The sequence below is a fragment of the Triticum dicoccoides genome, chromosome 6A (genome assembly GCF_002162155.2).
Source record: "Triticum dicoccoides isolate Atlit2015 ecotype Zavitan chromosome 6A, WEW_v2.0, whole genome shotgun sequence".
NCBI classification, from domain to species: domain Eukaryota; kingdom Viridiplantae; phylum Streptophyta; class Magnoliopsida; order Poales; family Poaceae; genus Triticum; species Triticum dicoccoides.
Genome location: NC_041390.1, coordinates 82786326 through 82798749, shown reverse-complemented (window position 1 = coordinate 82798749; position 12424 = coordinate 82786326). Strand labels below are relative to the sequence as shown.

The 12424-nt window shown below is 46.1% G+C and overlaps 2 protein-coding genes across 3 annotated transcripts; one reads left to right on the top strand and one right to left on the bottom strand.

Moving 5' to 3' along the window:
* The first annotated feature begins 645 nt into the window (after positions 1-645).
* Positions 646-5120, top strand: LOC119315144 (protein PHOSPHATE STARVATION RESPONSE 3-like). Of its 2 annotated transcripts, XM_037589818.1 has the most exons (8): positions 653-1509; positions 2511-3103; positions 3250-3466; positions 3560-3636; positions 3725-3764; positions 3940-4006; positions 4105-4174; positions 4374-5118. In XM_037589818.1, exons 2-8 carry the CDS (start codon positions 2561-2563, stop codon positions 4605-4607), a joined length of 1248 nt encoding a protein of 415 aa, XP_037445715.1. In that variant the 5' UTR covers positions 653-1509; positions 2511-2560; the 3' UTR covers positions 4608-5118. The 2 variants fall into 2 exon arrangements, with proteins under 2 accessions (XP_037445714.1, XP_037445715.1); XM_037589817.1 differs by having other exon boundaries at positions 646-1509; positions 3250-3636; positions 4374-5120.
* A 109-nt stretch (positions 5121-5229) lies between these two features.
* Positions 5230-8816, bottom strand: LOC119318794 (putative vacuolar cation/proton exchanger 4). The gene is made up of 14 exons (XM_037593380.1): positions 8592-8816; positions 8417-8511; positions 8107-8148; positions 7740-7958; positions 7553-7620; positions 7440-7468; positions 7161-7357; positions 6883-7092; positions 6626-6760; positions 6332-6448; positions 6205-6258; positions 5994-6110; positions 5808-5904; positions 5230-5530 (listed from the first exon to the last, which is right to left on the bottom strand). The coding sequence occupies exons 2-14, from the start codon at positions 8486-8488 to the stop codon at positions 5508-5510; spliced, it is 1380 nt and encodes a 459-aa protein (XP_037449277.1). The 5' UTR covers positions 8489-8511; positions 8592-8816; the 3' UTR covers positions 5230-5507.
* Between the last annotated feature and the right edge of the window lie 3608 nt (positions 8817-12424).

The window sequence follows — 12424 nt, the reverse complement described above, 5'->3', positions numbered from 1 at the left end:
AAACGAAGTGATGAATGGACGAAAGGGCGAGACGCGGGTCACCGGAGCCTTGAGGGCCTGGACACACCTCGACGGAGGCGATGTCGGGGCAAGCTCCAACCGCGCCGACGGCGAGCGGCGCCAGGAAGCGCGAGCGGAGCCGCGGTCCGAGCGGCCGGCCACGCCCCACGAACGGGCACGGCGGCGGCGAGCATCCCCACCCCGCAAGCTCCGGCCTTGCATGCCAGATGCCCGAGACGAGCTCAAGGGCGGCTGCGGCGACCGCACCTGCCGCGAGCCGGCGGCAGAACCCCTCTCGTGGGGGGCTGAGCCACCGGCCCGGCCGGGCTAGGCGGCGCAACGGGGAGCAACGGGAGAGGGGGAACGGCTCGTCGTCCGCAAAATCGGCCCACCGGATGCGGGGGACGGGCGCGGGAGCGGGCGGGGAGGGCGGCAGGACGGATGACGCCGCAGACGCCGGCGACGGGGAGGGAGGCGCGGAGGGAGGGGAGGCGACGGAGCCGGCAAGGGGCGCGCCGGAGGGCAGCCCCGCGACCGGGGGAGCGACGCCGCTGGAGTCGCAGGAGCGCACCGCGTCCATCTCCGTCAATGCATTTCTTTTGATATGCTATTTCTCAGGCCACCTATTTTCCCAGGGAGAAATTATTGCCCAAGTAATGTCGATCGCCAACGGATCACGCACACCACACTCACGCAGGACCACGACGAGCCCCCGCCGTGCTTCTTGCAAAACTAATGCTGTTCGTTCCAGCAATAGTATTACTTGTAGAAAGGTAATAAAAAATTTGTGACTAGCCTAATACTGTACCTTGTAGGTTGCGCCTGCTGCCCAGCACGTTGGTTCAGGATGATACGGCTTCCTTCTCTCTTTACATTTAATTTGCGTCACATCATCAAGTAGATGTAATACTGTAAGAAGTTGGCCAACTACAAGTGGTCTCACAACACAAGCGACTGCTCCGTGCAGTCCGTATGATCAGGTCAACATGTTGCTTTGTTCAGAAGTTAAGTAAGTTGACAAAACTTGGTAGTACAAATATTGCTCGGATAGAAAAACTCAACTCGCAAATGACATCAACTTAGATAGGATTGCTCTTCTTTTTTCCTCGTAAAATAAACCTACAAAAAAAAGTTATTCGGGAAAAAAACCCGGGTACCATACCGGCCTGCATGCATGATTAAAATGTGGCGACAGATAAACAAACCTTGGACAGTACCACAAGTAAGAAAGAGCATAGCGGCAGCAAAGGCAAGAGAAAGCAGCTGCATATTGTTAACTAACTCCACAGAGTTGTGAGAAGGCGGCCAAGGCAATCAAGCGTCCAATTAAGATGGTGCACTGAATAGGTAGGAGACAGGCTTAATTTATAGCGAGAGAGAGAGACACACAGGGAGCTTCTGGACGAACACGGAGAGAGAGAAGACGGAGGAAGTCAGAGGAGGATTGGCGGCTGACTTGGCTCTGAATCTCTTCCTCTTCCAGAGACCAGAGTCCTCTTGGAATTTCAGGTAAGAAATGAAGCTTACATCTGCATTCCCATGGATTTCTCGGCACTGATCCAGTCCTAGTTGTGCTCTTCTCCTTGCCAAATAGAGTAATTCTGCTTTGTGTTCTTGTTGATTTGGGATGTTAATGGCTCATCTGCGCTCTCTCCCCGCGGCAAAGGAAATTTGCCCATTTCTTGTGTCGTGTTTCATGTGCCCTTTTGATTTCTGCGTTTTCATTTTGTCCTGCTTATGGGAAGGAACTGTCATCAAGTTTTGGTAGGAGTACCTTTTTTCGAAAAGGGGATAGCCCCGGCCAGGTTTTGGTAGCTTAAATCTTCCCTAGCAGAAGAAGATCAGTCAAGTTTGGCACTGGGTTTATATATTTTCTAAAATTTGCATAAGTGCATCCATCTATTTGTCCCAAGTGAAAATTTATAAAGTTCCACAAGTTTATAGAAAACAATAGGAACATTCACAATAACAAAAACATCTGATGTCAAAATATAGCCAGTGATGAATCTAACGGTATTGATTTGGAATTGTATATGTCAATAATTTCTTTATAAACTTGGTCAAAGTTTAGAAAGTTTGACTTGAGACAAAAATAATGTCCAGATTAAATAAAAACGGAGGGAGTGTCTATTTTCTCTCCCTGTACGTGAGTTTGATTTCATGGTTTGTGAAAAGAAGTTCCAGACATGACCGTAGCAATTATAGGAAGCAAACTATCATTACCTCTGAAATATGAGTGACTATTGTTGAAGGGTCTAAATCATCTGGGAATATTCTTATGTCCCTTGTGTACATTCTTTTAGCATATTTCTTAGGTCAATCTGAATCATTCTATTGACAGCCTAGTACTCCCAATTCAAATGTAATGCTTTGTTTTTCTTGCATAATGATGTCTCTGGACAAGATTAGACTTTTTGCACCCATATTTCTGAACAATTTTTCATTTTAGATATTGAAATTTGAAAGGACTTGGAACTTGTATGCTGCTTGACTGGATATTTAAGCTGCAGGGTTGGATTGGAGCAAGTTTTCCATCTCGATTATCATTCTCAAGGGCACAATGAGCACACAGAGTGTACTTCCTGTGAAAGATATCATTGCTCCTGACAGCATGGCTCACACCTGCAATGTTCCACAACCTTCAGCCCATCAAATGTTCAATGCTAAATCTGAAATTTACAGTTCGGCAGATGGTATTTCCCGCGTCTCATATGCTGACCTATCAGACCCGAATTCATCGAGCTCTTCCACATTCTGTGCAAGCATGTACTCGGCGTCACCGACGAACTCCAAATTATGCTGGCAAATCAGCGGTTTGCCTTTCCTGCCTCATCCTCCTAAATGTGAGCAGCAGCAGTTTTCAGCTGCGCAGTCATCGATCTCTGCTCTGTTGTTTGCTGCTGATCACAGCGATGGTAGTCAAGGTCATGATGAACATTCACATGATCTCAAGGACTTCCTTAACCTCTCCGGCAATGCTTCTGACAGTAGCTTCCGTGGAGGAGGCAGTTCCATGGATTTCAGTGAGCAGCTGGAGTTTCAGTTATTGTCTGAACAACTTGGGATTGCCATCACCGACAACGAGGAGAGCCCTCGGTTAGATGTGAGTACCTTTAGTTCCATGGTTGATCCTTCACTTAACATCATTATCTGAGTATTTCTTCAACTAGCTTCTTGAGTTCACATGCACCTTTATCTTGGCTAAGTTCAGATTTTAACTAGTTATTTTCCATATAACTCATTGCTTAGGACATATATGGCATAGCGCCGCAATGCTCACCTAGTCTACTATCCCCTTCCTCTGACCATGAGGATCTGCGCAGTGGGGGTTCTCCGGTTAAAGTCCAGTTGAGTTCATCACCTTCTTCATCTGGAGCAACAACATGTAGCAAAACGAGAATGAGATGGACACTTGAGCTCCATGAGCGTTTTGTGGAGGCTCTGAAAAAGCTCGGAGGACTGGAAAGTAGGGTGATCACTCTGTTAAATTTTTGGGCTAATTTTTTCTTGAAAATAGAACCAACGTTTAGATGTTTTGTTCCATGTACATATCTTGCAGAGGCAACTCCCAAGGGTGTGCTGAAGCTTATGAAGGTAGAAGGCTTGACGATCTTTCACGTAAAGAGCCATTTGCAGGTAAATGGCCAAATATCTTTAAATGCATACTCACAAACATATCATCACATTACGATGCTTATACACCACTTGTTATTTCAAAATGCAGAACTATCGACATGTGAAGTATATTCCGGAGAAAAAAGAAGGTAAGATGACTAAGGTGAAGGGAAAATCTATACAGATTAAGTGTAAAATAATTTCTGAATATTTGACATAGTGGCAGTTGTTTTCATTCATAATCTTGTCATTCTCATGAAGTTGCTTTGAGTTGTAATTTTGTCATTCTCATTAAGTTTTTTTTTTGGCTCCATGCTAATCTAGTGAAGAGACCATGTTCAGAAGATAACAAGGCAAAATCAACATCTGGAATTGATTCTGGCAAAAAGAAGTATCTCCTTCTCCAGAACTTGCTATCTCTTTTTATGTTAGCATGAGGGGCATGCACAAAAAGTGTCATCAAAACTCACATCAATTTCCATTTCGTAGGAGTTTTCAAATGGCTGAAGCTCTACGGATGCAAATGGAGGTTCAGAAACAGCTCCATGAGCAACTAGAGGTAACAGTGTGATAAGAAGATGCTGATAGGTTCAGAAACAGTTCTCATGAAGTTCAGAAGCCTTTGTCAGCATTCTTGGTTAATCTATGCTTTACTATTTGATAAGAAGAATTGTTTTTATTAGTCATCACAGAACTTACTATATTCAGAAAAACTCGTAGCTTATCAGCAGTGTTAACATTGTTGTTTTGGCCATCAGGTGCAAAGGAAATTACAACTGCGCATAGAGGAGCATGCAAGATATTTGCAGCGGATACTAGAACAACAGAAGGCCAGAAAATCTCTGGTACCGAAACCAGAGGAGAAAACAGAGGCCAGCACCACTTCAGCTCCGTCGCTGAAGTGTAAAATTTCCGACACCGAAATAGAACAGAACTTGCAAATGGATAGCAGAAGGCCAGAGCTACAACTTGATCTTGAAAGTGAACCGTAATGAACGATCATGGTGCATGCTTTAATCTTCTTGCCATGTAGAGTTCTAGTGCTTGCAATTGCATATATCCTGTTTTCCTTGAATATACCTTATGACAAGGTTCTAGCTAAGCCAGTGTATATAAGTAGTTCTGCTGCTTGTTTCCAGGAATAAACAAGATATTCTCATCTGTAATTAAACTAGCATTGCAGTTCAAACATAGATGTCACAAAGCTCCCTGTTCATGCTCATGAACGTCTTAAGCATGCAAGATAAACTGAATTAAATCGAAGTTTGAGGTTGCGATGTGAACCCTACATATGGGAGTACTGCGGCGAGATGATGCGCGTGGCACTGGACGTTACGGACGTCCTGGCGGCATGCCTGGACGTTACGGACGTCCTGAGCACCCTAAACACCTGCTTGGATTGCGAAGGGCCGTGGCCAAGGTAGCCAGGAGGGAAAGAGGAATCAGGTGGTCTCTCAGAAGTATACCATCTAAGCCTCTAAGGAGTTGATGCAATTTCGATGGGTTTGAATTTGATGGAATGGAATAAGTTAAGAACCTGATGTTTTGATTGATCTTACATGTTATGTAATGATGAGACCTCACTTGCTGCACTTAGTTGGTAAAAAAATACCAAAACTAAAATATTGTTTCAACTTTCATTCTTTGCTGGTTCCATAACAAGAGAATCTGCCTACACAACTTTATACTTTTTTACCTGTATTGCCTATCTACAAAACTGGATGTGCGGCTTTCTGAAAAGAGTTTCAAGGATGGATGCACTTGAAAGACCTCTAAATGTGAGGAAACACTGCGAAATTAGTCAAAAATACACAAATAGTCCCTGTCCTGATTGCAAATGTTGTCACATGGTAGAAATCTTCTGTAGAATCCATGGGATCATCCAGGTACTGCTAGTTTTGCGCAGGGTTATTACCTGCAGGTAAAAATTTGGAATATTAGTGAATTATGTAAATTAATCACAATACAAATCTTTCTCGCTTTCTTATTGGGTATGCATTTTGAGATTCATGAAAATAATATTTATAGCAGCCTTGTTTGTAGCTAAATGCCCAACTACTGAAAATTCATGCAGCACAAACACTAATCAACCATGTACCCGAACCCGGTGGCTTTAATCAAAGCAGTGTGTAAAGCCTTTGATCTGAAAGATAAAAGAACAGGCAGAGGAAGTGCAGAAGTGAAGAACTTGCCATCAGGATCCTGATCGGAATGTACATAGAAACTAGCAGCGACTATCAGATAGCATAGAAACAGCATCAACCCTTTTAAGCAATTTGAAGTCCCATCCTGGAAATTGAGAGAAAAACAGAAGAGTGAATTCTCGCAAAAGCAAGGCAGAGGTCTCGAAGAATGCTACCAGTATATAATTTTAGTACCTGCAACAAAAAAGCGACAACCAGTACCGTCATTAAGAGGCTTGCGGTCTCGAAAAGATGAAAGTTCAAGTCCATGGGCTGGCCCATCATCCACCCTATCACTACACAAAATGGTATCTGCAAAATGAGATGCAGAGAAATCTGTCAGCAAAACAACAGCTGATAAATTCAGGTGAATGCCAGTAAGGCACAAACGGCTGGACCAACCTACCCCAAACATGGACATTTGCGTTGACGACCCTATTGCAACTCCAAGGGAAAGATCCTACAAGAAAAATACAAGAATCTTACCGATCTGTGTGAACAGAAGATTGATAAGAATTTTAAGCTTCTCTTACTAATTTGTCTTTCATTGCAAACATGACAGCACTAGCATGTTCTGCAGCATTCCCCACAATCGGAAGCAAAATAACACTGATGAACGCAACCGGTATATTCCAAGCTTGGGAAGCCCCCTGATAAATGTGCAAGGTTAATTATCATTTTATCTTTGCAGGAAGTAATATTTTTGTGCAAATCATGAAATATGTTTCCATGAGAACATTGCATATATGCATCTGTTAGGTTCTCACAAACAACACCACTGAAAAAAGGTGTGTATAATCATCTAATGGATCTACAAGAGAGCTTACGTCGATTGCATTAACTAAGTAGTCAGAGAGTACTGAGATCCAAATTGTCAAAATTGCAAGCCAGGAAATGGCTTCCCATTTTGAAATGTCAGGAGCTTCGATGTTGTCGGCATCCCCTACATTCTCACCTCTTCCCTGGTCCAATCAAATGCACATATTTAACTCAGAAACTTAAAAAAGAAAATATGGAGAAATAGAAAGTCAAGCAAAACATCATTCGAAACTATGCATATCAGTATGGGCAATCCATCACTTACTTCATTAGATTCCTCACGACGGCGACTGGTTGTCAGTTCAAAGTAGATGTAGCAAGCGTAAGCAACAAGCATGACGCAGCTGCTGAACCTTGACAAGGCTAGTCCTGACTTTCCAGAGTGGACTTCTGAATGAGTGTAATGCAGCACAGTAGGAGGCAGCAACCCCAATACGGCCATCAAAAGCAGCCCAGAGCTCACTACTGCCTCTGACTGCAACAACACAGAATGAGCACTCTCATCTACATTGTGCAAATCTGTGAACAGACAAGAATTGTCACCTTGCTGAAGTTCTGCTCAGTTTTGCCACAAGTGACCCCTCCACTGAAAAATGCGCAACCGAGAACCAGAAGCAAGTTTGACAGGATGGACCCTAGCAGAGACTGCTGGACAACTCGTAACTTTCCACTCCTTAGCGCATGGATCGATATAATCAACTCGGTCGCATTTCCAAATGTAGCATTCAGAAGGCCCCCAACTGCATGCACATGAAATTTTCCATAATCAATACGAATGCTAGTCGGATCAAAATGCTTCGAAGAAGAGCAACTGAGTGAGACCTGTTGGGCCTGTGAAGAATGCTAACTGCCTGCAGTAAGAAGTAAAGTGTCAAATGTTTGTTCAACAATATCAACAAGGATCATTATATAAGTATGAAAAATGTAACAATTACTCGGTGGCGAAGCCCAGTCGCTCGGCCAAAGGAATAATGCCCAACAGAGTCAGGGGAAACACCCAGCCCTTCAACACAAACAAAGGAGTAATAGTGTAATATCAGGACAAGAGAACAAAAAAATGCAGCATAAAGCAGATACTAACACAAATTGATGAAACACTTGGATGCAATTTAGCACACATACATTATTTCCTGTCATGTCCTTGACGACGATTGCCACAAAGCCACACGGTATCAACAGGTTGAGCTTTGACTTGAGCACCACAAACTTCAGGCTACCAAACATCCCCAAATTCCCAGGGCCTGCATTTCTCTCAAAGCCGCCAGTTCTGCGAGACAGCGCTTCCGAGGCAATAAGCGCGTCGTCGTCAAATTCGTCTGCTCCATCGGAGAATGTGGAGGCCTGTTCTATAGGAAAATCAACGAGGACAAATCCAGTGAATAAGTATGGAGACACCAAATCAAGAATACAGAAAAAACTATGCAAATGAGGAATGTATGATGAATGCACTACTAGACGGTAATCAAGGGAAACTGTTGTGATCACTCACTTGAGTGGCAGACTTCTGGCCATTTCCATTGATCCTGTCCATCTGTGAATCAATAGAAACCATTAAATATATGACAGACACTCTAAAATATGTCTATATACATCCATACGTAATTCGTATTGAAATCTAAGACTTATATTTAGAAACAGAGGGAGTAGTTGGTTAATATTAATTGATCATTCCCACCCGATTGCCATGTTAATTATTGCAATATATCTCAATCAATTATCGGGTTGATTTGGGTCGACCGGGAGTAATTATTACAGAAAGAACGCAGAACAGGAAAGGGAGACGGGTGAGAGAACGAAACCTGATGGGAGTTCTGACGGCCGGGCAAGAGCCGCCGGGAGTCGGAGCCGGACGCCGCCGCCGTCGACGTCATCGTCCTGATCCACGGATGAAAGCCTGATGCGGAGACGAAATCCTCATGGATAAATCGAAAGAAGAAGAAGAAGAGGGAGATGATCGGGAGAAATTAATATTACCTGATCTCCTGCGAAATGCGCTTTTATATATCACCTACTAAAACCTGATCCTAATTAGGGCGCCCGTCATCCATGAAGGAATCATGACGAGGAGGAGGACGAGAGGTGAGATGCGTGCATGGTCAGGTTAGGTTAGAGACGGGTACGGCACCACCTCGCCCCCACCAAAATCCACCTCTGTCTCAGGTTTCTTTTAGGTCGTGGTTTGGAAGAGAGATAGATAGAGAGAGAGAGAGAGCGTCTAGAGAACTGGGAGAGTCTAGAGAGAGGACGTCAGTTTTAAGGGGCCGCCTATTCATTCATTGCCTGAATATTTTTCAATCGGTTGATTTTTCAGCCGTTGATCCGACGGTTGGCATCTTCCTCCTCGTGACCCTCCTTATCAGAGCATCTCCACTCACGTCCCCAACATGCCTCTCAGGGTGAGTTTTTTCACGCTGGCGTCAAAAAAAAAAAACTCCAGTTGCATTCTCACGATGCCGAAACTAGCGCACTGGGGGCGCTTGGAGGCTCCCGCGGAAAGAAAAACCACGCCTGGGCCACCACTGTAAAGCGAAAACGCATCTTGCACGTCCAAATTGCCCCCTCCCCCTCGTGCGCACGCCCTTCCGCCGCCGTGCCGATCCGGCGCCGCCTACCCACCCACCGCCGTTAGGTAGGCCATTCCCCCACCGGAAAAGAGAGGGTTCCGCCGCGACAGCCTCCACCCCGCTCCTGGGGAGCTTTCCGGCGCTCCGGCCACGCAGGGCTGGAATATCGGCGGCTGCGCCTACCACGCCTGCCAGATGTTCAGTGATTTGTCTGCTCGGCGATGGACTCGGACGACGAGGAGGCGCTTGCGACGCTGCTGGAGGAGAAAGCCGATGCCGACGCCCAGGACGAAGAGCGTCTCATGGTCCTGCCGCTCTGGCCAGCCTGCTCGCGAGCAATGCAAAGCCGCGGTAAGGTGGCTCGGCGCTGTGACGCCCTCGATTCAATCGTACACTAATCATACACGCAAATGTGTACGATCAAGATCAAGGACTCACGGGAAGATATCACAACACAACTCTAGACACAAATTAAAATAATACAAGCTTTATATTACAAGCCAGGGGCCTCGAGGGCTCGAATACATAAGCTCGAAAACACAAGAGTCAGCGAAAGCAGCAATATCTGAGTACAGACATGAGTTAAACAGGATTGCCTTAAGAAGGCTAGCACAAAAGCAACATCGATCGAAAAGGTAAGGCCTCCTGCCTGGGAGCCTCCTAACTACTCCAAGTCGTCAGCGGTCGTCACGTAGTAGTAGGCACCCTCGGGGTAGCAGTAGTCATCAGTGGCGTCGTCTGGCTCTTGGGATCCGTCATCTGGTCGCAACAATCGGGTATGGGGGAAAAAGAAGTAGCAAAGCAACCGTGAGTACTCATCCAAAGTACTCGCAAGACTTACATCAGATCTAAACTAAGTATGCATCTGTATCAAAGGATGGGTTGTATATGTGGACTGGGCTGCAGAAATGCCAGAATAGAGAGAAGGCCTAGTCCTATCGAAGACTAACATCTTCTGAAAACCACCATCTTGCAGCAACAGGAGGGAGTAGAGTAGCATAAAGTAAAGTAGTAGTAGTGTTATCAACCTCGGCCAGAGATCCTTTCTCGACTCCCTGCGAGAAAGCAATCCCAGAGCCATACTATCCAGTTATCATCACAATCCAATTCTCATCACAAGTATCCAGTTCTAGTTGTATCGATCGGGATACAACTCCACGTGTCCGTTACCATAGGACAGGCTATCGATAGATGTTTTCTTCCCTGCAGGGGTGCACCAACTTACCCACCACACTCGATTAACTCCGGTCGGACACACTTTCCTGGGTCATGCCCGGCCTCGGCCAAACAATACGCCGCAACCCGACCTAGGCTTAATAGAGAGGCCAGCACACTGGACTAAACCTATGCCCCCAGGGGTCATGGGTCATCTCCCCGAGAACTCCTGCACGTTGTGAGGGCGGCCGATGAGCAGACCTAGCTACCTCCCTAAAAAGGCAAGAGCTTACCAGTCCAACCCGACGCGCGCCGCTCAGTCGCTGACGTCTATTAAGCTTCGGCCGATGTATACGACGCAGAACGCCCATACTATGCCCACGTGATGGTTAGTGCTATCAGGCCAGAGGCCCATCGGATCAAATATTCAAATCGTAGTGGATTAGGAACGCGCGGTAACGAGCAGAGACTCACGATCGATGTGACCCCGTCGCCCCGTCTTGAGTACTTGCGACATGGGCTAAGAATGCCCGGCCACGCCTCGTAAGTATCTCGCGGGCACCTTCCAGGTCAACCTGACTCCACATCACTCGCTATTAAGCTCGCGCGGGTACCCCTCGGGGCCTACCCGTCTTTAGTAACATGGTTCAGTTGTAAAGTCATAGTAACCATAGTAACTGTGTGTCTAACACCAAGGAGAAAACCCGAGGAATCACCCCCGGTGAATTCCACTCGATGTTATCATCAAGGTGAACGTAAGAGGATCCACCCTCGAGGTTCACACTTGAGGGGTTGCACGACAGAGCCCTAACGGAAGTGGTTAAGGAGGAAATCACCCTCGATGACCACGAACGGATAGCTAGACTACAGAGATCTCATCAGCAGTGGTGTATGAGGTTCCACCCTCGGCACTCGATGGTAACTCTGCAGAGTCGAGCAACAAAAGGGGAAAGTGATGTGCGGTGTCGGGGCCTGGACGTCAATCACGTTGATCGAGTCATCGAACATAAAGCCGGGCAACTGGGACAAGGTAGGGTCACTGATGGATCTCTAACCAACCTATACTAAGCAGTTTAGGATAAGCAGGTAAGGTATGAAAGCAGGTAACAACAATAGGCTATGCATCAGAGTAGGATCATACATAAAGCAGTAGCAGTTCTAATGCAAGCATGAGAGGGAAAGAAATGGGCGATATCGGAATGCTCAAGGAGGGTTTGCTTGCCTGGTTGCTCTGGCAAGAAGGGTTCGACGTCGGTGTAGTCGATCATAGGGGGTACCGACATCGGTCTTGGGGTCTACCGGAAAGAAGTAACGAAGGGGAACATAATAAATAACAGAGCAATCAAAGCATCACAAAGCATAACATGGCAATACGCGGTGCTAGAGGTGACCTAACGCAGGGATAAGTGATACCGGCGAAGGGGGGAAAACATCCGGAAAAGTATTCCCGGTGTTCCACGTTTTTGGACAGACGGGCCGGAGAGGGAAAGTTGCATGTTCGCTATGCTAGGGACGTGTGGCTGACAAACGGGCAGCGTATTCGGATTCGTCTCGTCGTTCTGAGCAAGTTTCATGTATAAAACTTTTTCATCCGAGCTACGGATTATTTTCTGTGATTTATCAAAGATTTAAACAATTTCTGAATTTATTATTAAAGCTAAAACGGAGTTATTGCACCAGCATGACACCATCATGATGTCAGCGGTCAACACAGACCGTTGACTGGTCAAACAGGGCAGTGGGGCCCGTCTGTCATTGACCTAACTAATTAACAGATTTAAAATAACTAAACTAGTTCATTAGGCTAATTAAGATAATTAATTACCTAATTAATTAATTAAATAATTAAATGTTTTTATATTTACTTATTTTTTAATATCTTTTTTTTACAAAACAGGGGCTGTGGGCCCCTGTGGTCAGTGGCCCATGAGGCTAAAGGGGCGTAGCGGTCACGGGCGTGTGCCCGAGGAGGCGGACCCGAGCGGGTCAAATGGCGAGCGAGGCCGCGGCAAGGGACGGCGCCGGCGCGGCTAGCTGCAGCCGCGACGAGGGGCACGGGCGCCGGAGTGCGTTGGTGAGCAGCGGCAG